General features: G+C 37.2%; 1 protein-coding gene, 1 long non-coding RNA gene and 1 pseudogene across 3 annotated transcripts; all 3 read right to left on the bottom strand.

Moving 5' to 3' along the window:
- Positions 1-140: 140 nt before the first annotated feature.
- On the bottom strand, positions 141-10049 carry LOC127437925 (ornithine decarboxylase antizyme 1-like; annotated as a pseudogene).
- A 4525-nt stretch (positions 10050-14574) lies between these two features.
- LOC127437918 (muellerian-inhibiting factor-like) lies at positions 14575-19721 on the bottom strand. 2 transcript variants are annotated; one of them, XM_051693085.1, is made up of 7 exons: positions 17493-19721; positions 16869-17195; positions 16551-16723; positions 16061-16178; positions 15838-15982; positions 15138-15583; positions 14575-15024 (listed from the first exon to the last, which is right to left on the bottom strand). In XM_051693085.1, the coding sequence occupies exons 1-7, from the start codon at positions 17614-17616 to the stop codon at positions 14603-14605; spliced, it is 1755 nt and encodes a 584-aa protein (XP_051549045.1). In that variant the 5' UTR covers positions 17617-19721; the 3' UTR covers positions 14575-14602. The 2 variants fall into 2 exon arrangements, with proteins under 2 accessions (XP_051549045.1, XP_051549044.1); XM_051693084.1 differs by having other exon boundaries at positions 15838-16178.
- Positions 19722-21188: 1467 nt separating this feature from the next.
- LOC127437926 (uncharacterized) lies at positions 21189-26726 on the bottom strand. The gene is made up of 2 exons (XR_007896633.1): positions 23125-26726; positions 21189-22920 (listed from the first exon to the last, which is right to left on the bottom strand). It is a non-coding gene; the product is annotated as an uncharacterized LOC127437926 (long non-coding RNA).

The following is a 26726-nucleotide window of genomic DNA, read 5'->3' on the forward strand; positions in this document are numbered from 1 at the left end:
CTACTTGGAAAAATTGGCATTATAGCACATACTATGGGCAAGTTCTGGAAATTCAGTTAGATAAGCGCAAGATACATGGTGTCTTATAATTTTACATTATGCATATGGAAGTGAAAAGAGGTAGCAAGACAAAGGTCATGTAAGGGGAGCAATTTTTTTTTTATTCTGCACACTGTAGCAAACATGCAGATAGATCCTATTGAGGTCACAGCTAAAAACTTCAAGATTCATGCACACATTAAGAAACAAACAACTTGAAAAAAGGAAAAAGAAAAATCAACATACCAGCAATAAAAACCATAATTCTACAAACATTGTTGCCTGGGGGTCTTAACCATAAATATTATGCCCTAAAAATGTTCACCGTGTAGGAATGGGAGAGGGGAAATAAGCAAAGAAACCAGTTGCTTTTGGAGATAAACCATTACCACTGGGGTTTATGGACTAATGGTAACTGTGGAAATTTAGTTTACACTAGTGCAAATACAACTGAAAATACAGCACAACCCTTACAAGAACTACAACGTAGTAATTAACATGAAAGTCAAATGGACACATTCATACTCTAATGGTGACCATGTTGGGTGAGATACAGCTTAGATATGAGAAGCAATGATGTGATTGATCATCTTTAGTCATCATTTTCGGAATCTCTTTCGATACTATATGCCATGAAGAAAGCGTCGGGGCGGGTTGGGACGAGGGGATGACCTGGTCTCACAATCTCAAAGCCCATGAAACTGAACGTCCTCAGCAGTGATGCTGGAGACAGTAAGATAAAGAGAGATGTCAACAACAGACAGAACAAAAAGGCATTATTACAGGAAGAGGAACTGCAATTAGCCTTACCTCGGTCATCTCGGCTCTTGTGGAAGCAGATGAAAACGTGATCAACCTGTAGTTTCTCCTCTGCAAACTCCAGCAAAAGTGAAAAACTATTGTGAAAGTACAGGACAGGCAATGAGTGAATAATAGGATCTGAAAATGAATCCACCACATGAAACATGTTTGAGCCAAAAACAACTTCTCTTTTCCACAGCAAAAGAAGTAGGCTAGTAGGAGAGAGAGGAAATAAAAAAATAAATAAAAAAAAGACAAACCTGTCTTTGCTCCCTTCTGGGAGGACACCAGTGGGGATTTCGATGTAAAGGTTTGCCCCTTTCAGTGCCCCCCTCCAGATGAAGCGCTTGCTCACAGAGCAGCGACGCTCAAAGAGCAAAAAACGTACGCGGCTGTTCAGCTGAGGAGCTTCCTCAAGAACAAGTAACTGAGCATCCTACAGAGAAAATATAATACAGTTATATGCATACCATTTCCCATATATGACTGTTATATGGCCATTTGGAACAAAGACAAAATGTAGCACTGAATGCAAGACATTCAATTCATTAACACGAGAAATCAGTAGAGGTAGCAATTCTAACCTCACTTCCCACTGGTGATGGGACTAATATGTAGTAATGATAACAATAACAGTAAAAGCAGTACATGTAGTTCAGTAATATTAGGGCTGGGTATCACCAGCCACCCCACGATTCGATACGTATTGCGATACATCACGATATCATGGTTCGATTTCGCTTTTATTTCAATTAATCTGGGTATAGTTCAGTTATAATGTCCATTTTGCTTACATAAAGTTTGAAAGACATTTAATGTGGTTTTAAAGGCTAATGCGGTTATTCATTATACAGGGGACCTTCTAAATGACAGACATATCCATTTTAGAAATTTTATTTTATCATTAGTTTTTCACAATTTTGGTGACATTTTAGCTTAATTAAAAACTTAGTCCATGTATTACATCAATATATATGATGTACTGAAATTACATATTATATTGCATATATACAGCATATTGTTACATGTTTGTTGTTTACATGCCTAAATTGTGTAACGGGAGCCAGCAGGTACATGATAGCTGTGTGGTATGTGTAAACCTCACTCCCCTGACTGTAGAGAACAGAAAGGATAAAAAGAGACATTATTAAACAACAAATGGTTTACTTGAATCTAGTCTTTGGACTCACATTACACAGAGCCAAAACTTGAAAGAGCGACCATGGCATTTTAAGAATCGACATTCGTATCGTACAAATGAAGATTCTAGAAAACCAAAAATCCAAACACATGAGACGTCCAGCATGACCGTGAGAGAAACCGTGAATTCTGCAAAATCAGTTTGTCTCTTTCATGCCTCACAGAAGCATCTCTGACTGCACTGAAAATATCATGATAACATGGATCCAAGTATTGATACAATATCGTGAGAAAAAGTATCGCGATATATTGATATTTGATTGTATCGACAGCCCCAAGTAGTATTAATCACTATTTATGTAAATTACACAGTAACATGTGCAACATAAAATAAGGGTGACCTACTGTTGTATTTAACTATTTTGTAAAAACAAAGTGACTGGTTTAACACGTTATATTTTCTGCTGACTACAGTCATTAATAATAGTAAAATTTGTGTAACATGGACACAGTAAAAAAATAAAATAAAATAAAAATAAACAAATAAATAATTTACAGAACAGAATCTTTATTTCCACATGACCAAGGCAGGAGAAATTTACTGCCATGACTTTCATTTGACTTGAAAATAAGCAACCCAAAGCTCTATACTTACAGAATAGAATAGCTTAGCTGAAAGACTGTGATCCCACTGATCATTCCCTCGCCCACCTGGGATCTTCAGGGGTGGGAGAGGGACATCAGGAACACCACAGAGGCCCCGGAAACAGGTTACTGCAGCGATGGGAACTGAAAACACAACACATGACACATTAGCACTCAGAAAGGACAATATGAAACCATGCTTGACCGTTTTGCATGTGGGTATAAATTAGGGATGTAGATGTAGTTAACTGATTGACCAGCATTAACAACTTGTTGGACTAATTCTATCGGTTAAAAATTAACCGAGAGGTTAAAGAAACAACAGAGAGGTATTTTGATGGGATTATTATGTAGGGCATGCTATACTCGAGGGCACTGTTAACTGTCAGCAGCCATATCACCCTGTACCTCAAGACTGGTTCCCCACTAAAGCTAAGCAGGGTTGAGGCTGGTCAGTACCTGGATGGGAGACCTCCTGGGAAAACTAAGGTTGCTGTAAGAGGTGTTAGAGGCCAGCAGGGGGCGTTCATTTGCTAGTCTGTGTGGGTCCTAATGCCCCAGTATAGTGATGGCAACACTATACTGTAAAAATGTATTGTCCTTAGGATGAGCTGTTAAACCAAGGCCCTGACTTGGTGGTCATTAAAAATCCCAGGACACCTCTTGTAGAAAGTAAGGGGTGTGTAACCCTGGTGTCCTGGCCAAATTGGCCCTCATCAATCATGGCTTCCTAATAATTGGCTCCATCACTCTACTGTCTCTGCTCCACCAATAGCTTGTGTGTAGTCAGTGCACTATGGCTGCTGTTGCATCATCCAGGTGGATGCAGTGCACTGGTGGTGGGTGAGGAGAGACCACTATGTAAAGTGCTTTGAGTGTAGTGTCAGAACATTGCTACATAAATGTAATGTTCATTCATTCATTAACACAAATCACTGTCTTCCTCCCAGTCTGAAAGCCAAGGAAATATGTTGAGTGCACAGTGGAACCATACAAAAATTATTAGGACTGCCCAGCTGCACAATGTGTGGGGTAAGTTGACCTTTTTTCTTCCATCATTAAACTGCCAAAAGTTACTGCCTCCGCGTAAATCTGGCATACAAGCAATCTATTCAAAATTAGTTTGTTATGAAATATGAGGAAATACACAGTCGTTCATTCACATTTTGATGTAATAACTATTGATAAATATGCACATTTGTCATGTGAGCCTGTTTTGTTTCAGCCAGTATAGACCTTTGTCATGCCCGTTTGGTCACTTTTTTAAATCATGGTTTATCAGTTAACCTGTTAAAGCTGGTAGTGAATCAATTAAAAGAATTTTCATCCCTAGTTTCAATTATAACAGAAAATATCAAAATAAGGAGCCGTTTAGGTAGGAAATAAAATATTACATGAACTGTAACCTGTATATAGATCATTGACAAACAAAGTCCCTGCGGTATACTCACGGCAAAGTGCTTCTTTGTTCAGAGCTAAAAAAAGAAGTTCAAAACAGCTTAACAACGGTATTCTGTTTCCGAACATTCAGACACCCGCCACAGGGATGCGTTTAGAGGAGCATTCAAATAAGAGGACGCAAAAGACTACATAAAAAAACCTTAACTAATGTGACATTAAGAATGTGTTAATGACTTCATGCTTCATTCTGCGAGTAGAATTCATACGAGATCAATAAAAGCAGTTTTAACCAGCAATTGATTATTTAAAGTAATATATATATACATATATATGCAGTAGATAATGTGTAATCTGTCATGTTTACATTATGCATTAATGGCACTAATGCAGGCATAATATGCACCAGTTACACTCTGTTATTGTAATTTATGAGGACACTGATACTACAAAGATGTGTACAAAAGAGTGGTAGCTATGATTCCTTTTGTACACTCAAAAAAAAAAAAAAAAAAAAAAAAACACGACACTGTCTTAGAAAATGTCTGTATGAAAAGCGATCGGACAGATCACAAGCTTACACAAGCTTGCCAATAGCTCTGCACTGTTTTTTTTTTTTTTTTTCCCCCTCTCCCCAATTTGGAATGCCCAGTTCCCAATGTGCTCCAAGTCCTCGTGGTGGTGTAGTGACTCGCCTCAATCCGGGTGGTGGAGGAAGAATCTCAGTTGCCTCCGCGTCCGAGACAGTCAATCCATGCATCTTATCACATGGCTCGAGCGCGTTAATGCAGAGGTGAAGTACCGCGGCATCCATGCACATCTCGCCATGCTCCCCACCGAGAGCGAGAAACACGAGGAGATTACCCCATTTGACTCTACCCTCCCTAGCAACCGGGCCAATTTGGTTGCTTAGGAGACCTGGCTGGAGTCACTCAGCGTCAATACTCACTGAGCTACCCAGGCACACCCATGTCTTTATATTCTTGAAAATTACTTCGAAAAATGTTGGAAAACTTTTTGGAATTGATGATTAAGTTGCGTACACGCATGTATTGAATGTGCAAAGAAAGTATTTTAATACTTGCACCATATGACCTTTTTAAAAGTCATTAAGTCAAATTCTGTAAAGACTCACCAGGGCAAACTTTCAAGAGAACTTCGTACTGGCTGCTAAACACCTTAGTGCCATTGATCCATGTCATCGGTAGATGTGACCTGGAGCCCAGTGAACATTAACACAGTGCAGAGTTAGGGGGTCTGGGTAGCTCAGCAAGTAAAGACGCTGACTACCACACCTGGAGTCCCAAGTTCGAATCCGGAGCATGCTGAGTGACTCCAGTCAGGCTTCCTAAGCAACCAATTGGCCAGGTTGCTAGGGTGGGTAGAGTCACGTTGGGTTAACCTCTTTGTGGTCACCTTAATGTGGTTCTCACTCTCAGTGGGGCACATGGCAAGTTGTGCATGGATGACGCAGAGAATAGCATGAAGTCTCCACACACACTAGGTCTCCGCAGTAACATGCTCAATCCACATGATAAAATGCACGGATTGATGGTCTCTGACATGGAGACAACAGAGATTCATCCTCCACCACCAGGATTGAGGTGAGTCACTATACCACCACAAGGACTTGGAGTGCATTGGGAATTAGGTATTCCAAACTGGGGAGAAAAGTATATAAAAAAATATATATAAAATACATTTTCTCAGGGTTACTCATGAACAAAATGCACCTCTTCATAGAAAGTCAAAATATTGACATTTAATGTGGCAATTTTATTTAATTTTTTTACTTCAGTCACATACCAACATCTCTCTTTTCAAGAATTTGAGTGTGTGGAAAAGACAATCCATCTATCGTGGATATACTGCATTTTGCCAATATTGATAAAGAAAGTGGTGTAAAGGCAGATAACGGATTAATCAGCCGATAATTTTTTTTAAATTGGATTTATAGAATATTACCAAAATCTTAGTCTTTCGTTACCATGACGGGCACAGGCATACACTATAGGCAATAAGTCTAAAATGAACAAAATACCAGATGCAGTTAATTGTTCAACCAAAATCCCAATATTAATTGTAAAAAAATAAAAATAAAAATTTGGTGCATAATGTGGGACTTGAACTGTAAACAAACCCAAAAACAAACAAAGGGGCTCTTATTTTGAAATGAGAGACTTGGCTCTGTTATTATTATTCACATGATATGAAGTTGTGGGCAAGATGTACGCGCTGATGGGGCACGTTTCCAGAGTCACATTTTTCTTTGCATGCCTTCGCTTCAATGTAGAACACATGATTATCTAATCAAAATAACAAAATATGCAAAGTGATGATAAAAATATGGATGAATAGTCTAAATTATGAAAGATTTAGAAGCAGCCAATCCCCATGTGATTGTTTTCATTTCACCTCTAGAGGCTGCTTTTATACTGCAGAACTAAGCCGAACTACCCCCTCCATGGCCCAAATTATTATTATTTTTTTTATTTTTTTTTTTGCAGATAACCGATAGTTCCAAAAAGAAACTACAGGCAACAATTAATCGGCCTACCTCTAAAATACACCAACATTTTCCATGCATTTTGCAAACAAAGACAGATCTATCAAACTGGGAGGTCAATTGGGCATATGCACTTCTGCACAAAAAAATATTGGTATTTTCATGCCGGAATCCAAGATCACATAATAATTGGTAAATTAACTGCTTATGCAAATCTTTAGCAGCCTAATTATGAATGAGTAGATGCATCACAAATCCACATTCACAGGCTTGAAAATATTCTATGAAAATGATCACAATGTCCAGGTAACCTCAAATCATGAGATTCATCCACACAGAAGACCAGTGCCGAAACAACTTACATAGTGTTCTTCCGCAAGTTGCTTGCAATTTTAAGTTTCAACCACAGATGTCGCAAGAGAACACAAAGTTCCATAGTGCAGCTTTAACTAGGGGCTATAGATGGAGGGTCTTTTCCAACACCCTTTTTTCTAGACATTATTGTAAATAGTTTCTGTCTGCATGAGCCACAATGGCCTAATATCACTTTGGTGTCACATGTAGCAAAGCAATGTGAACACTGCAATAAAACCTGCACTTCACTTTGTTTGTTCCACTGAAAATGGGATAATCCCTGAAGGCAGACTAGCATACATCACCCAGTCTCCATTCATGCAAGACGCAGTGAAACTGTGATAGATGTTCGGATCACGTGGGAAGGAAAGAGCTAAAGTTACACAACAGCCTGTAGCAGATGAATGAACACTGATGTACTTACCCAACATTTAACTGAGTAAAAGTTTTAATACCAGGACAGGAAACCAAGCCTGTGAATGTGGATTTGTGACGCATCTCTTATAAATGACAAAAGACAGATGAACAGGTGGGCAACTTCATACCAAAAAGGAGACTAGAGGTGTTATGTTATTAACACTCCCTAAACCTACTGCACTGTGCAAGTCAGGTCATGCCTAAAACTAAATTACAAGGCAGAATAATCCAAATTTCAGATGCTGTGATGCACATTTCTCCTTGGGACCTGCTATTTAAAGCAAAGGCTCTACTGATTTATCATAGATATCCCATGTAATACTTGTGGAATTAATAGGATTTATTGATGAATTTTAAGCCAAGTCAGCCTTCAATAACATGACATAAAAGGCAAATTAGAGCACTTGATAGCAATGCAAGAATATTTCTAGAAATTACATAATCCAGGCTATTTCTATTTGTTTTGTTTTTTTTAATCCCCTTTTCTCACCAATTTGTTATGCCCAATTCCCACTACTAAGTAGGTCCTCGTGGTGGCACGGTTACTCACCTCAATCCAGGTGGTGGAGGACAAGTCTCAGTTGCCTCCGCTTCTGAGACCGTCAATCCACACATCTCATCACATGGCTCGCAGGGATGGATTACCGACCGGGCCAATGGGGCCAGTGCCCAGGGGCCCTTGACTGCCCAGGGGGTTCCTGGGCTTTAAGGTTGAGCGATCCAGTTTGGTGATCCCCCCCCACTCTAAAACCCATCAACAATGAAAACGGGGCATGGAAACCCCCCCCAAAAAAAAATATTGTGGGAGGGGGGGCCCTTGGAGATAATTGGCCCCAGGGCCTTTGCAAGCCATAATCCATCCCTGGTGGCTCATTGTGCATGACACCGCAGAGACTCCGCATGTGGAGGCTCATGCTACTCTCCGCAAACCACACACAATTTACCATGCACCCCATTGAGAACGGGAACCACTAATCACCACCACGAGGAGGATACCTCATGTGACTCTACCCTCCCTAGCAACCGGGCCAATTTGGTTGCTTAGGAGACCTGGCTGGAGTCACTCAGCACACCCTGGATTCAAACTTGCGACTCCAGGGGTGGTAGTCAGCGTCAATACTCGCTGAGCTACCCAGGCACCCACTCCAGTCTATTTCTTAAATTAAATGAATCATGGTCCTCCATCAATGTTGGGTAAGTTACTCTTTTAAAAAAAAAAAAAAAAAAAAAAAAAAAAAAGGTAATAAAATGACTAACTACTAATTACATATTCTACAATGTAATTAGATTACTGTACTAATTGTCTCAAAAGTAACTGCATTACTTTTTACTTTCTAAAAACCTTATCCTTTGCCAGATGAAAAATACAAGGATAGACATGAAACTGTTCTTTTAATTCTTTCAAATAAATCATATAAAATTCACATAAATTCATGGAATGGCCAAAGAATTTAAAGGGGCAGCGTTAAATTAGAAAACATATTTTATCATTAGATGTTAAATTTCGATTTTAAATTAACTATTGTTTTATATAGAATTAAGTATTTAACACAATTACATCAGAAGTAACAAATTAAAGTACTGAAAAAAATAAGAGTAATCCCTTACTTCCCAATGAAAAAGTAATTTAAGTACAGTAAATTACTTAGTAATGCATTACACCCAACACTGCCCTCCATACAGAAAACCGATGACGCACGATAGATGCACAAACAAGAGGGGGATGGGCGAGGTGATTTAGCCATTAGTACATTATCTTCCCTTCAATTATTGTAGCTTAAAACCGATTTAAATAGACAGTTTGAACAAAATGTCTACTCTAAATGTCAACAAATTATCACAACTCAAAATCCCGTATCAAAATGCCACGATAGAGCAGTGACACATTAACAAGTATCTGAACTCCGTGAACTTTTACAGTTAGCTTGTTAATATTAACTATCTCACGAAAACAATCCGTCAATCACCTGAGCTTTACGATAGCGCACAGACAGAAGTGAATAAAAGAGATAATCTTCGTATGCAAATAATATAAAATATATGTAATAAAAATGAGGTGTTACGGGACTATAGAGACCATTTTTTAAACATTAACCCTTGATTCTCTCAACAACCGAATTTACAAGAATATTTACATCATTTAAAAGACACTGGCGATGACAAACGTTGGAATGGAAGATTTGAAAACATTCTCGAACGTTCGATGAACTCCACATAAACGTGTTACCTGGAAACGGGCCTGTCAAATCATTTTAATTCGTGAGTGACAACATGAACCAACTGACCAAGCTAGCTCGCATATTTAATATATAATATGTTATAATAATAATAATAATAATAAAGACAATCTACAGGTATTTAAAAAAAATAAAAATAAAAATAAAAAAAATTAAAAAAAAGGACTTAAACCCCATTCCGCTATTAAAAACAATCAGGCGAATATATGTTGGATCGTCTTTCAGTATACAACATACATTGCTAGGCTTTACAGCTAAAACAAGGCCTCGAGCGAGCCAGCTGGCTAACAGCCATTAGCTAGCCAAAACTATTACGTAAAAGTCCCACTTTACCTGTCACTCTCGGGTTTATTACGGGTCATTTCGTTCACTGGCATCTTGGATATATTACTCTCTTTTTCTCTGACAAAACAGTGGCTATTCAGGATCGTCTGGAGGTTGGATTTAACCATCCGGCCAACGTCAAAGCCCGAATTTTTCTCTGTCCGTGCTCCAACTAAGTGTGTTAAAGCCGTAGGCCCGCTGTATTTATACTCTGAACGCGAGACAGCCAAGAGTGGGCGTGTCTTCGGTGCTACGTCATGTTTTTTTTTTTTTTTGACCAACAAATAATCCCCGAGTGGAAACAAACATATTCAAATAGAATGTATGGTTACAACAGTATAGGATAATAATGTCTAATCTATCAGTGCATAGTGCCTTTGTTTTGTATGCACAAATCTAAATCTAGAATGATTGGATAACTAAAAATATACATGTGCCTCTAACGAAGTTACCTAATCTATTAATCATTAAACATAAAATGTTAGCTCACTCTCAATGTAATTAACAATGCAAGATGCACTATGTCATAGATTGCTTAACATCTGTAATATAACTGCATGGGTCGTTAACAAAATATGGTGACAGACATGTGCCTTTATTTTTCAGTTATAATATAGTCAAGAAACCTAACCTTTAATTAGATGGTTTGACTCAATGTTGTTTTATACATTTTTTAATGTCAATTGCCTAAAAATAAATAAATAAATAAATAAATAATAAAAAAAAAGTTATGCAAAAGAACGTCCGAGGTCAAAGTTCAGCAGAAGAAGGCTGCTCAAATGTGCATAAAGTGAATTACAAACCATGTTGAAAAAGTTATTAATTTACATTTTAACTAACTTTTTTCAAATGGTTCATTTAAATATTTTATTGGTTTTACATTGTTTAATGTTCATGTGAAAGATTTATTGAGAAAAAAAATATTGATATGACTTGTTGATTTCAATCTGATTAGAATGTTTTGTGATGCTATTGACACCATCTTAGAAAATTAATCTTTTAAGAGAATTTGTCACTGGTGTTACAACCATTGATTCATTCATAAAACTAAATAAAAATATAAAATAAAGAGCAACAGTCAAGTTGTCTTTTATGAAAAAAAAAAATAATAATAATGTCAAGATGTTAAAAGATGTCAACTCTCAGCTTTTATTGGCAAAAACTGAACTGAACTTAACTGAAAGTTGGAAAGTCAAAATTTTTTGAGAATGACCTGCATATAAAGAATAATATTTAGAAAACATGAAGTGATATAAGTTACAGAAATATTAAGTGATTTCATTGTATAATATGTAGATGTTTGAACATAATAAAATAATAATTTTAAATAATTTAAGTACAAAAATAAAAAAGAATAAAAGTAAGAATATATATACAGTATATATTATTATTATTATTATTATTATTATTATTATTATTACTACTACTACTAACACTCAATTCAAAATTGAAAATGGACCATGTAGAAATCATGTAAAAACTCTCAGCTGTGCCTGTCCATCGGGGCTCTGAAGAACTTGAGACCCTGTTTGACACATTGGCTTTGAAACCAGTATCCTTTCTTGTACACAGTTTATACATAACCACTCGGGCTTTGCCTGGTAAGAGCCTGGTGTTTTCAGCCACAAACTACTTGTAAATTAGTTTTGTATTATTATTATATTTTTATTTAGATTTAACATTATACGCATTACATTTATCAGACTTTCACCATATTCACCATAAAGACTGTTGTCAGCTACACGGTAAGTTCAGACATCTAATTTACAGCTACAGATTATCCTAAATGTTTAAACTGTATGTGTTTAATTCTGTTACAGCTGTCTGGCATAACACCATTGTAATTAGTTTTAATGTACTCAATTCAATTACGATTCAATTACAATAGACATTGTTGTTGCAAAATTGATTTATGTATGAAGTTCTGTTGAAATCTGTCAACATCAAACTTTGTTTTATTCTTTACATCCCTGGATAGTTCCAGCAAGGATCATCAGAGCAAGTATGTTTCCCTTTGATCTACAAATATAACACTGAAACAGCTCGAGAGTGGACTCTGTTATTGCTCTTGTTCACTGTAAAATTTAATTAGTTAACCTAGCTAAGATTTTTTAAGGCAATCGGTGTACGTGCTTTTTCTAAGTAAACATACTCATTTGGCTCATGTAAACTGAACTTAATTATTGAAGTTAGATAGTATATTAAAGTTAAATAGTTTTTTTTTAATTATTATTATTTAAATTGAGTTTTAGCACATCTTTATAAGGGAAATTATGTCTGGACTCTAGGTTAGCCATATGGCCCATTGAATTCTCGAGAGCACTTCTAAATGCACATAAATCTGCACTTTTCTAAAGTAAATTGAGTAGAGAAGGATTACTTAAATAGAACAGGTTCCAAGTTCACCAGAGGTAACACTAATCACCCTAATGGTGTCTTCACACAAATCACAACTATCAACCAGCTACAACAAAACAACAATAGTCATAAGAATTAAAACTATATGTTTTTTAATAACAGTTATTATATTTCTACACAATTTCCCTTGTCTTGACCAAACATTCATCATTTATTTTAGCGCAAGGGCGGCAATTTTGTACTTGATCATTTTGAGTAAGTTGTACTAGAAGCCAAAGATTAAAGAACGTAAATATTTGAGTTATGATTCCAAAATGTGACATTTCAAGTACTGTTTAATGAGGACCACTTGATTGTTTTTATTAATTACAACTTTAGGGTTTAGAGAGTAATGGTAACTTAATTAAAACTAGTAAGAAATGGTAAAAAACTACGTTGAGTAAATGTTTTTTACTTTTTTTTTTTTTTTACAATTTCAGATAATTATTAGTATTAACAGTGCATGTAAATTCTAACAGTCTTATGCTGCATCTGCAAAGCAACTGATGTTACATAGCTCTTCTGAGTTAACCATAACCATCTGAGTTAACCATGCCCTCTTCAACCAACAGTGAAATATCGGCGCATATTTCCTGTGGAATCCTTGAGCAAGGTCGAAAATCCATGGAAAGGCATCACTTTGAACCGTTGCATATTAGTAGCCATGATAATCGTTGTGGTCAGCTCTGGAGTTGAGAAAGTACAAGGTGAATTCATAAAACCGAGTCATCTGTGTGTGTGTGTGTGTGTGTGAATATGAGATCTCCAATGTACTGTCATTTTGGTAAGTGTAGCAAAATAAACCCAGACTGGACCCTCCAGTTCAGATCACCTTGAAGTGGTTTGTTAAGTGATAGTGACTAGTTTTTTGTTCATTATTTCACTTATTACACATCTACTTACCAAACAAATAAATAAACAGACATAAAATATTTGTTTAACTTGAAGTCATTTTATTATGTGAGAAGACCATAGAGAGATTCGAGAGGCATGAAATTAACAGTGGTATGTAGGAAAATGGACATTATACCAAAATATTTGAATACAGCGATTAACCAGTAACAATGAAGTATTTCGTGGAGCCATTTAATAAGTACTAATGGTGTCTTACTGTGCAACAGAGACACTAGAGCCATTCTTTAAAGAGACAGAAGAAACTGGATCAGAGCTTCAGAGTGGAGATCTGCAAGAGGTAAGGCTCATAGGATTGTGTTTGGTTTGAACAATGTGCAGGTAGTTACCCATTTCTGAAACCTTGTGTTTTTTTTCCTGTAGCCTGGTTCATGGTGGGACACCTTCGCATTTTGGAACTGGGGATCTGAGGATAAAATCGAGGAGTTTAGAAAGAAAAGAACAGCAAGACAGAAGGCAGGAAACAAGGTAGTGCCACGAAAGATCCGTAACAGGGAAATGGATAAAGGATTACTCAAGAAGGAACAGTCTGTGTAAAAAAAAAAAAAAAAAAAAAAGAGGGTAAAGAGGACTTCTGAATCAAAAATAACTGTTTTAGGTGAATGTGTTCATGTCAATATAAAACCATCTGAAACATTTTGCATGCAGGGTGCAAATTATTAAGGAGTCATTGTGAATTTATTTTCATTCATTATACGTACAATTGATGCAAGGAAAATATGCTTTGTATTTACTTTATTCAAACACAGTCAAATATTTTGATGAGCTCAGCACAGATGCAAATATGTGTTTAACAGCACGTCTAATTATTTCATACAACCCAAAGTGATCTAAAAATATATTTTATATATTTTTGTATTTGCAAAATTTTGCTTTAATCACCTAATTTACAATTCAAATTACATCTTATTTTTCAAATGTAAAGGAATATTCTGGGTTCAATACAAGTTGAACTCAAACAACAGTGTTTGTGGCATGCATCATCATGGCAACAAAGTTGTAAAATCGGCTATAACTTTGCACAGAAAAGGTTAGTGAGTAATTTTATCACACTAAAAGCATGTTAACACACACTGTTGTTTATGTCTGGTGGCTATACTTTTGAAACAGTGAGCATTTTAACATTTACAGATTGACCCCATTCACTTCCATTGTAAGTGTCTCACTGTAACCCAGATTTTTGCTTTAAAGAAAAGGAGGGACAAGTCAAATCTAATTTTTCAAGTAATCAATATTACGCCACAAATGCTGTCGAACCCGGAATATTCCTTTAAATATGTACCAGGTCTGTTTGCATCAATTTAGCAAAAAGAGAGGCTTTGTTGTGTATTGACAGGCAAAAATAAATGCAGTTTATGCAGATCTGTGATGTTTTATTCATATATTGCAATATAGACATGCATAAGTACATTTCTTAGATCAAAGGAGGCCATCAGCGACACCCACATGTGGTCGCCACCACATTCCGCTTCTGGGCGATCTGGGTGCCCACGCTCTCCAGCTCGATCACATGCAGGTCAATATAGTCCACTGGCACACAGCAGGGAGAGCGAGTGACAAGCTGGCCGCTCTCGATATGGTGGTTCAGGAGGATGGCATGGTTGATGCCATTGTCCACTGGGAAGACGCAGGCTCCAACGCAGTTGTTAATGTTTGCCATTGAGGGCTCAAAATAGTACTTTCTCAAGGAAACAGTCAAGCTCTGAAGTCGACACTGACTGGGCGTTGTTGGGCCGTCCTCATCTGCTCTGGCTGTTCTCTGGGCCCGTTCCACCTCCAAGGTACGGAGCACTGTCTGCAAAGCCTTCAGCAGCAAAACAGCCCGGTATTGTGCCTCTTTATAGTCTTGACTGACTATAAATGAATCATGGGGACCAGTATTAAAAACTCTATCCTCCGCTTCTGCTGTATATACTTATTAATGCAATTATAACATACAGACATATAAAAAAAGCTACAGTACTCACTTGCTTTATCATCATCTCCATCTGGAGGAAGGGCACTAAGTTCACTCAGCTTCTGAAGCCTGTCAATTACCTTTTGCCCTGCCTCCTTTTTCACCTGAGCAATGGCTTCATCCAGTCGTTGTCTGAGCACAGAAAGTAGAGGAGACTCCAGTGTCAGCTCCACTCGGTGATTCTGCAGGCTTTGCTGCCTTTGGGGGAAGACAAATGCAGTCGGAGTAGAGGAATTAACCAGTACCGAAAGGAGGGACTCTGTGGATGACACTCCCAGGGTGAGGGGTGGAAGGGAATGCAGTGTATCCAAAGAGACTGTGCTCGCTTCTTCTTGAGGTGTTGGCAGCTCTTTCTCTGGCTGGATGTCATTGAAGAGCTTCTTCAGCTCGCACAGGAAAAGAAAAGTTCTGGATGGGGGAAGAGGGCCAGGTGAAGGTCTCTGATCCAGAGGAATTCTGGACAAATAAAACAAAAATCAGAACATTGGTTATGTTCGGAATGGAATACTTTCTTTCTACTTATTGAAAACTGTGCAGTATGTACTGTATACTGCCTAATAATTAAAAAAATAGTGTGTTAAACAGAATACATTATATAATTATTAATGTTTCAAACAGTAGTATGCTATATTGTTGTGACAAATGTAGTGTTGCATGTTTAATTCAGCAAATGGCGTCCATTATGAACCTCCAGCAAGTGAATAATTTACCCATGGAATTTTAAATAAGGTGTCCTATGCTCATCACTGTTTCCACGGTCAGAGAGGAAAAGTAACTTCGGCCTCATTGTAATGTTATTGCCATCCACTTTTCTCATTAAGACTTCCTGAAGCTCAGATAGACTAGGTTTCTGACCTAAAATGAGAAAACAGTTAATAAGGCCATTGTTAAAGGAGACTTGAGAAGTGTATTTTGGAAGGAGAAAAGTCTCACTGTTTTCAGTCTTCAATGTCTCAACTGCAAGTCTCAGTTTAAGGTGACTGTGATTATTATGCTCTCTCTGTCCACCAGTAAGGAAAATAAAAAGCATGCCCTTGGAAATGCAAATCGTCTGGAAGAGAGAGAAACAGAGAAAACACACCATAACAACTTATCTTGCCAAAAATATGCATAAAAAACATGCTTTAGTGAATTATCATCATGTCAGAGCTATGGTGTAGTGGTTAATGCACAATCCCCAACACAATGGGCCTCATTCATTCTTATGTAAATTGTTGCAGAATAGTTTTACAAACTAACAAAAATTTGTTTTGCTTATGTATCATGAATGAGGTCAATTGAGTTGGTGGTGCTCAAATTCAAATCTGGCTCAAAACACTTCTGATCTTCTCTTCCCACATTCCCCATAATTTCCAGTCCTTCCATATCCTGTTATAGTAAATATAAGTGGTGAAACGGCTTAAAGGAAAATTATGAGGATAACCTGTTTATATGGATGAATAGTATGACTGCTGAATGTCATTCTCAAACCATCTCCCTTGATGGAATCCACACTGAACAGGAGCATCAAGGAGGCCAGGTTGGTTGGCTGGGCTTGCCTTGGAAATGTGAGGGCCAAAGTAATCTCTCCATCTTTCTCAGCATCCCAAATATCTACTAAGAAAACCACAATAAAAAGATTGAGTGATATTCACGTTAACTAACATCAGAGTAACTAGTTGACAAGAATGAATATCCAGCTATAAAATACAAGGAGTAAAATTTGAAATCAAATTTACGAAGCCAAAGAAAATATATTTACCTTTTGTAGCATGTACAACCTTAAGTCCATTACTTTGCTGGTGTGCACTCTCAGCTAGGCGCGTTAATGCAGAAACCTGGAAATCTGGTATTGCATCATGTTGCGAACACATTCCGAAGCGCTGGAACTCCGTTGGCTGTTCACTCTCCCTGTTCCAGCCATCTTTCAGGGCTGTCAGGAAATCATCCATTGCGTGATTGTTAGCTGATTGCTCCTCTTGGCATGGTACGTCTTCAGTGGCATGTGTTGATTGGTCGGTTGGCTGTTCATTGGCACTGTGGGGCATATGTCCCATATCTCCATCTTCCCGCTCATCTCTATTGTGTCCTGTTGATGAATTCAAGGGTGAATCGACCATTATTTGGGAAGGACTCGTACCTCCGAAAGTTCTAAATGACTGTACGTCCTTTCACTAATTGGTAGGTAATCAACACCCAAGCCCTAATATGCCCCCACTTTTCAAATAGTTCCTACGTACCTGCCAAAACTACAGGGATCATAGCAAAATCACTCTGAAAGTTTCGAACTACCACCGTAACAGATTCACTGATCTGCAAGATGTAAAACAATGCAAAAATGACACCAAAAATGTGTAGAAACAAGAAGAAATTAGAAAGAACTGACCTGAAATTGGGGTGATTTTCTGGCTGTTGTCCTGGTTATTGTGTTCCACTGTGGTACCGTATGACCCAGCCACCACAGTCAAAGACAGCAACAGCATCATCCCAAATCTTGTCTGGGCAAGCATCTTCTCTGATTCAATCACAAAGAAGTCTAACACTTGTTTTGGGGCGGGTCAGTGATGGGGATGTGCTTTATACACGCCTCCTGGTTTCCTGAGAGGAGCCAGCCCGCTAAGAAAGCTCGTCCTTGGAGTAACGGGGGTATTTGAGGTATGCGGGTTGATGTGAGTGTCAAAGGACAGTGAATGAATATCACATGCCTTTGAGCTTTGATAAGCTGAGGAACCCACACAGACAATGAACTACTGTGTAGACCACAGACACACAGCTGTAGTGTGAGGGTGATAACAGTTTGACCATAGAGTCTTGAAATGGTAAACTGTAACAAAGTTATTTTCTTTTCATTTTTCATCCCTTTTTAATTTCATTCCCCTGGGATGCAGTTACACGTCCTAGAGTATTTGTGTCCTTGAGTCTTTTGAGGTACATTATGTTCCTGTATTTTGTAAGTAGTCTTTTGTGTTGTCATGTATTGCTCGTCTCTGGCTGTGAGAAACTATATTTTGTACCCCATTTCTATATTACATTCTAGACTTGTTTTAAACCTCTTGCATGCTAATATACTGTATATAGAGAGTGGAAACAATCTGGGCCAGTAACCAAAAGGTTGTAGGTTCAAACCCCACTAGGAGTGATCTATGACCACTGTCCCCTTAAACAAGTCACTTAACTTAAGTTTACTCCAGAGGGACTTTCTTTGTAATAAAGGCTCAGTCACTTTTACCTTTGCACTGTGAAATTCTGCAGGCAAAATACAGTCATCTCAAATGGAAATCTGCGCAGTCAGTAATTTCACCTGATGGCAAAGAAATTTCCCTACACAAATGTTGTGTGGGGTTCAAGTTTGGGCAACTCTGACAAGCAAATTTGCAGTGTGGGCAGTGCTTCGTAGCTACACTGAATAATTACAATGAATGAGGAAATCATTTTAGCCGTGAGGTTCTTTATAACACTCTCCCAAAATATAAAGCTTAAAGCTAAATGTGAACAAGTTGTTGGAGTCACGGCAGTATTGCATCTAGATTTGGCAGTATCTCATTTTGCGAAGCTCTCGCAAGATTTGCGTTTGCTGCTATCAAGGTAAGGGTTCAGTTTGGTGTACAGTTAGAAGCAAGGTTGCTCCAGGACTTCAAATGTATAAATGTAAAAAATTAATCTTGCAAGACTTTTCACAAGATGAGAGTTACCTTTTTAACATGACCCTTAGTGGTATATTGAGTAGCGAATGTTCCAGTAACACGTAAAAGCCTTTGTGCTCATAGGAAAATAGGTTTGAATCGCAGATACTTGAAAGGTGCCCCGAGTTGTTCCTGGCAGGCTACTCAGACTTGCAGGCTCTATATGGTTGGGATAGGGCCATCTTCCTGCAATGAGTGTTTGAATCCAGTCCTTGTTATGTCCTACTCCCACACCCCCTTAACATTCCTGCCTACCTCTACTGCCACATCATTAACCGGTTAAAGGAATATTCCGGGTTCAATACAAGTTAAGCTCAATCGCCAGCATTTGTGGCATAATGGTGATTACCACAAAAATTCATTTAGACTTTTCCCTCCTTTTCTTTAAAAAAAGCAAAAATCATGGTTACAGTGAGGCACTTACAATAGAAGTGAATGGGACCAATTTTTAGAGGGTTCAAAGACAGAAATGTGAAGGTTCTAATTTTATTAAAGCACTTACATTTATTCTTCTTTCAAAAGTCGTGTTTTTAAGGTTGTTTTATGGCAGTTTAACTACTTAATTTGCTTGATGCAACTTACAGCAAGGTCATGGGTTTGAATCCCAGGGAACATACAAACTGTTAAAGTGTACTCTGAATGCACTGTAAGTCACTTTGGATAAGTGTCTGCCAAATGCATAAATATGAATAGCTAAAGGCATTCAGTATAATTTTAGGTACTGAAAATAAAATTTGTCCTTGCTATCTGATGTTACTGAAATACTCTCAAACTCCTAACCCCGCCTCTCGAAGACACGCAGCTGCACATGTTTTCCAGACAGTCAAGGTCTCTGTAGCACTGGTGTGCTAGGTATTTGACCAGTCCCAAGAGATAAGGCAAGGATCTATTGGCCAAAACAATGGCTGAGAACAAGCACAAATCACAGAAGACAAAATGCTAGATAGTTTACCATATCTGGAATTCTTAAATGAAAGAAAAAGAAGTATTTCTCTAATGTTCAGAATTAGAGAGCAGCCAAAAAAGTTATCTCTGGTTTCCATATTGTAAGATGATTTCTAAAGAACTTTATGAATACTTTTGAATAGTTCAAGATGAGAAAATGAATAAATCTGCAAGGGTCTCTATCTACAAGTGTTCCTTTGTTGTAAGGACACATATTCTAGGACTTCTTTCTTTGCTTTCGTCTATTCCAAACAAGCGCAATGCAAACCAACTGGCAAACACCACAACAAGTGTAATCCAGTAAGAAGTATTTCCCAAAACACAGGGGTCTATGTTTTAGAAGCATTCGAAACAGTTCAAGGCGAATCTCTTTCATATCTCATGTTTATTTGAGGTTTTTGTGAGAGGGTCCAAGTGACCTCAATGATCTTATATTTTTTAATTAATTATATTTTTAACATTACATAACATTCCTTTCAATACTAATAATTACACTATAAATTCTAATACTTGTATCAAATAAAAAAAAATTGTTGACTCAACTTAAGCTTTACCATTTACAATTCTTACTAGTTTTAATTGTTACCATTACTCTCTAAACCCTAAAGTTGTCATTAATAAAAATATTTAAGTGGTCCTCATTAAACAGTACTTGAAATGTCACATTTTGGAATCATAACTCAAATATTTACGTTCTTTAAACTTTGGCTTCGAGTACAGCTTACTCAAAATGATCAAGTACAAAATTGCAGCTGTGTGGAATACACACCCATGGACTCCTTGCTCTTGAATAAATCATGTATGTTTGGTAAAGACAAAAAGGAACTTATGGAGAAAAATATTTAAAAATTTATATAGTTTTAGTTCTTATGACTATTCTTGTTGTTTTGTTGTAGCTGGTTGATAGTTGTGATTTGTGTGAAGTCACCATTAGTGTGATTAGTGTTACCTCTGGTGAACTTGGAGCCTGTTCTATTTAAGCCATTATTCTCTACTCAGTAGTACTTTACAAAAGTGCAGATTTAAGTAAACTAAGTAGAACTGAAGAGAATCTTCTCTGCCATTTGATTTGATGAGACTGCAGTCATTATTTCTCTTATACTGTATAAGACGTGCTATAACTCAATTTAAATAATTAAAAAAACAATGATACTTTTAATCGAGTTTACTTGTACTTTGTACATAATTAAGTTCACTTGAGCCAAATAATGACGTTTACTTGCAAACCGATTGCCTTAAAAAATCTATGATAATCTAATTAGATTTTACAGTGTATAAGTGGATAATAAACGCATTTATGAGATTTGATCTTCTCAAAGGATCACCTGCAATGCCTCGGACCACTTGTAAATTGGTTTTCAAGTGGTTTATTGTCAGTTGAACCATTACTGCACCCCTTTCCAGTCCAACATTAATCTTCATTCATTATGATAAAGAAATAAAGATCAAGCAGCTTTTCATTAGAAACACTTTATTAATTTTGTTAACAGAAAACTGGGATTTAAAAGCTTTTATCCACTCATTTAGGCTGTAATTTTAACTTAAGTTCAAAGCACCAAACACAGTGACACAAATCTGGCGGCTCTAAGAGTTTGCTATTACTGCACAATAATCCTATGATGGTTTTGATAAACAATTACAAAATATAATTTGTGATTCACTGAAAATAGGAATGCAAGTATTAAAGTATTTGAGTAATACAAGCATTTTTCATAACTTAAAAGGGATGAATTTGGATTGGAACATTATGACTGAAAGATAGTCAGTGCTGATACGCCGGTGGACATTGCGATCACAGGTAAACAATGCACAGTAAAGCAAACTTCTAAGGGCAACCAATCAATTCTCATTTATATATGTCAGCTACAGGAAGACAGCCAATATATTTAACATTCCCTTCCAATATGCAACTCTATTAAAGTCAGAACTGATGTTCCTGAGACACTAGACAGAACCTTTGTGAATTTACATATTTATATTTGGACATAATCATTAATCTATGGAAACATGCCAAAGGACTTGAGTTGCCTTTTGCAATGCACATCTAACCTTGTACATATACCTGAGAAAATGCAACACCAGCAAGAATTATGAATTGTTTTTATTTTAAATAGTTCAAAATCAATTTCAAGAAAAGCTTAAGTTAATTTCCATTCCAACAAGAGATGTCTGGATGGACAAAAGATTTAGAAAGAGACGTCACAATAACAAGCCAAGCTTGCATTGACGTTTATTAAATGATTAACTCTCGCTAGCACAATGCAAGAGGTGCATGAATTTCATAGCTGCATTTTCCTTGTTTAAAGTGCAGGAGAGCACCTTCCTGTTCTAAAGAGTTTTCAAACTGTCAGGATAATGAAATCATAAACAGTTGCAAAGATATCAAAACACAAATTGGCCATTAAAACAGGAAACATTAACAATGACTATTAATTTCTACAAAAAAAAGACCCTCAGTGCTGGTAACAATGGACTCATTTACTGGTCAATATCCTATATCATCTTTAGTTAGACAGAAATTACACAATGTTTTTATATCATTTTACACCATAGTCTATTAAACAGCATTTTGACTATAAAGCTTAGATGAGGTTGACTTTTTTCGAGACAAAAACAAAACACACAATGAAGAAAACAAGGATACAAAACTAAGGAACTGCACTCCCGCCGACTATGTTGCACGCCAATTACCATTTTGACAATGTTGTACTAGCCAGTGATAGACCGATATGCCAGGTAGGATATTTGACCATTTTGGGCCAATTACCACAAATATCAATTTCAAAAAAGCCAAAGACAAAACAGCCTTGTCAATGGATGATTTGTTTTCATACATTTTCCAGTAGTGTTTTTTCACTGAAGAAATTTTGCGTCTCATTTGTCATCAAATTGTGTTACCTATTACTCAGAGCACTTTATAAGGAACACCTGTATACCCACTTATTCATGCGATTTATCGAATCAGCCAATCGTGTGGCAGCAGTGTAATGCATAAAATCATGCAGCTACGGGTCAGGAGCTTCAGTTAATGTTCACATCAACAATCAAAATGGGGAAAAGTTGTGATCTCAGTGATTGACCGTGGCATGATTGTTGGTGCCATATGGGCTGGTTTGAGTATTTCTGTAACTGCTGATCTCCTGGGATTTTCACGCACAACAGTCTCTAGAGCAGTGGTTCCCAACCCTGTTCCTGGAGGCCCCCCAAAACTTAATATTTTGGATAACTCCCTAATCAAACAAACCTGAGTAAACTCATTAGCTCGTTAGTGGAGACTCCATGACCTGAATTGGGTGTGTCAGATAATGGAGATGTACAAAATGTTGGGGGGCCTCCAGGAACAGGGTTGGGAACCACTGCTCTAGAGTTTAGTCAGAATGGTTTCAAAACAAAAAAACACCCAGTGAGCGGCAGTTCTGCGGACGGAAATGCCTCGTTGATGAGAGATCAATGGAGAATGGCCAGACTGATTCGAGCTGACAGAAAGGCTACGGTAACTCAGATAACCGTTCTGTACAATTGTAGTGAGTAGAATAGCATCTCCGTATGCACAACACGTCGAACCTTTAGGGGGATGGGCTTCAACAGCAGAAGACCACGTCGGGCACTTTATTAGCACCACAGTGTTCCTAATAAAGTGCTCAGTGAGTATCTGAATTACATCTTAGATATCAGTATCGGTCGACCACAGTACTAGCCCACTGACGGAAAACTAACCATCTCTACGATCAGTCACATCGGAACTTCACCTCACCACGAAACGCAACAGGCTCTAACTCTAAGTTACACAACACACTCTAGGACAGGCTTTGATAGTGGATTGTAGGTTTTGGTATGGGACATATTAGACATCTGTTTAAACAACAGCACCAATTTTAGTAAGACGAAGCAGTGATTATTACATTGTGAAAACAGCACCGAGCCGTTTAGGCCCAGAAATGTAGGCAAATAGGCTTAGCACACATTTTCATCTTTATAACAAATGAAAGTTTTAATATAACAGATACAAAAAATTAACGCCATTGGCACCAGTTTTCCATTTCATACAGGCTCAAACAGTCAAGGTGTAGTAGCTCTATGCATTCACTACTTGTCATACAGGTCAAGTTCAGATGCGAGCACCACTGAAGTAAATACTTCATTAAAATTTTTATCACCCTCCTATAAAGTTCCGCAAAGCGTGGTGAACTTCCATGCTTATTTAAGTCTGTTAGATTAAGACCAAAAGGTGTTTCTTCTATAAAATAATCAGCACTATCCAAACAAGCAATAACTGCTTTAAGCTGGGTGCCAAATAATACGATAACATAATAAATATTGGAAAAATAAATGCCGCAAGGCTTGAAATCATTCCCGTTTAAAAGCACCAAGTATCTTTATTAATTTTTTTTTTTTGTGTGTGTTGATGTTCTTAATATAAATAAGCACAGTCTAAAGTTGTACAGATTGTAGCACCATATTGTTTAGACTGTGAGTCAAGTTCATACACTTTGCACATGTTGTGCTCTGCTCCTATACAAAAGAGCCAACAATCACCAACAAAAACAAATGACAGAAAATTAAAATGATAAATAAACCAAATTATGTACAATTATACAGTCTGAAAGACACTATCATTCACAGTACAAAAAAAAAAAAAAAAAAAAAAAATACACAAATAAAAACAAAACAAAGATGAGTTAAAGTTGCCCAGTAGTTTTTTCTTTAGTTTTTTTATTTATTTATTTTTTTACCGTATTTATTCTGCATTTTCCCAGTGTGTGTACGTCTTTTTATCAGTGTGTATGTGTGTTTGTGTAAAAGTACACGTGTGCTGGTTTTCCAGGTTGCGGAAAGCACCACGAAATTAGTGGAAATCCAAAGGAAACCAGCAAGAATGGTTCAGCACCACAATTCACCTGAATATGCCTGTACCGTGTAAGACACTGCACCCCGATTGAACAAAATATGTGCGTTGTATTAAAGGATCAGCAGTAACATAAGAAAATGGAAGCTTGAGTATTAAGAGACCTAAACCAAACAAAACACCTAAAGTTACGGTAAATGTAGTGATTGATAAGATCCAGCAGTTAAAGTGTAACTAACCTGATTAAATAGGTCCTTACAGATACATGCTCATCATATTCATGTACTCCTGGTAAGGTGCGAATGTGTCCGTTTCATATTTAATAAATTCTTGAAAGAGCTTTAATTGAATCATTTGATGAATAAAACTTGCAAAATTAAAGTCTTTATATGGCATATGTGGTTACGTATTCCATTAACAGCTCCACAGGTAAGTAATCCAGTGTTAAATTAAAAGGTACATTTTTCCACTTTACAGCTTGAGCTCTGGGTTTCCTACTTATTTCACCTCATAATACAAACAATTCCTATGGAGAGCTGTTAAAGGGAGAGTTCACCCTAAAAATGAAGTCGCCATTTTCTCACCATTGTTTCAAAACTGTATGGCTTTCTGATGTGGAACACAAAAGGAGAACTGTTGGAGAATGGCTCTATTTTTTTCAAATAATAAGTGAAAGTAAACTGTGGAGAAAAAGCCAAAAAGCACCATAAAATATGATTACAGTTCATATGACTTGTGCAGTACATTCAGAGTATTCTGAAGTCATACGATACACTAAAAAAACAAATCTTTGGCTGAACTTGATTCAATCATGGACAGTGGTTCCACATGTTTGAAATTTGTTTTCTTGACTTAAAATTACTACGTAATCTCAACACCAACACTTTGTGTAGAAAGAACCTAGTTGAATTGAGTAAACCCAACAAAGTTAGACGTATCAATGTAACTCAGATCTCTTTTACTTATTATATACTAACTAGTGAAAGTGAATGTTAGCATGCTAAATACATGCTGGTTGCACAACAGAGTGTAGTTTAGTAACTGTGCTATGGTTAGCACAGCAATTGCTCAACGAAGCGAGCAATCAATTTCATATGTGATGTCCTCATTGTTACATCAAACTCCACTTTCTTTACCATAATGGAAACCCCCAAAACTCCAACATAAAACAACTCTTCTAAATCTCAACATAAAAAAACATTAAACACCAACAAGTATCCCCCTTTATATTCATCCTGCACAAAAACACAAACTAACACTTAATTTAAACATTTACTCTCCCTAACGAGTCCCATGCAAAGCATGCTGGAAAATGGAAATACCCTGCCCAGTTTCATCAATGCTAAATTAACACCACAAAAAGTATTCATAAAACTTCCATTTTACAAATTTAAATGGATAGAATGCATTGAAATAGAGTTGACAAAATGTTCTAGAATTGTGTGGCATTAGTTCATTTTAATCAAAGGGATAGTTGACCCAAAAATTTACATTCTCTCATCATTTACTCACCCTCATGCCATCCCAGATGTGTATGACTTTCTTTCTTTACCAGAACGCATTCGATGAAAAATATCTTAGCTCAGTAGGCCCTTAAAATTCAAGTGGATGGTGACAGACAGCATAAATGTCATCCATATGACTCCACTCGTTAATGTCGTCTTAAGCGAAACGATTGCTTTTGGTGCGAAAAAGATCAATATTTAAGTACTTTTTAACTATAAATCATCGCTTCCGGTCAGCAGCAGTACACGCGTGACGTAATCGCATTGGCACGTTCACGTGAGAACAGCACGTGCGACACACCTGAAAGAGCGGCGTTGTTTAAAACGGAATAGGAGGAACACTGTTTAGAAGCGCCATTGGTTTTATCTGTTTGTTTACTCACAATGGGGAGTTTGTGTGCTCATCCTGGATGTCTCAAACGAGAGAAAAATGTGAGATTATGTCCAAACATGCCAAAGCGAATACGTCACACCACAGACCGTGTGAACTCCGCCCTCTCGTGAATGCGTATACTGCTGCTGACCGGAAGCTATGATTTATAGTTAAAAAGTACTTAAATATTGATTTTTTTCACACCAAAAGCAATCGTTATTTAACCAGTGGAGTCGCATGGATGACATTTATGCTGATGATCACCATC

This window comes from Myxocyprinus asiaticus, chromosome 49 (assembly GCF_019703515.2).
Source record: "Myxocyprinus asiaticus isolate MX2 ecotype Aquarium Trade chromosome 49, UBuf_Myxa_2, whole genome shotgun sequence".
Lineage (NCBI taxonomy): Eukaryota > Metazoa > Chordata > Actinopteri > Cypriniformes > Catostomidae > Myxocyprinus > Myxocyprinus asiaticus.

What these genes read in the sequence shown, in the direction of transcription:
- LOC127437918 (XM_051693084.1), bottom strand. Translation starts at nt 17,616, where the DNA reads ATGCTTGCCCAGACAAGATTTGGGATGATGCTGTTGCTGTCTTTGACT. An exon ending in GAAAATCACCCCAATTTCAG is followed by an intron (nt 17,196 to 17,492) that starts GTCAGTTCTTTC and finishes ATTCATCAACAG; the next exon opens with GACACAATAGAGATGAGCGG. An exon ending in TGGAGATGATGATAAAGCAA is followed by an intron (nt 15,025 to 15,137) that starts GTGAGTACTGTA and finishes ATTCATTTATAG; the next exon opens with TCAGTCAAGACTATAAAGAG.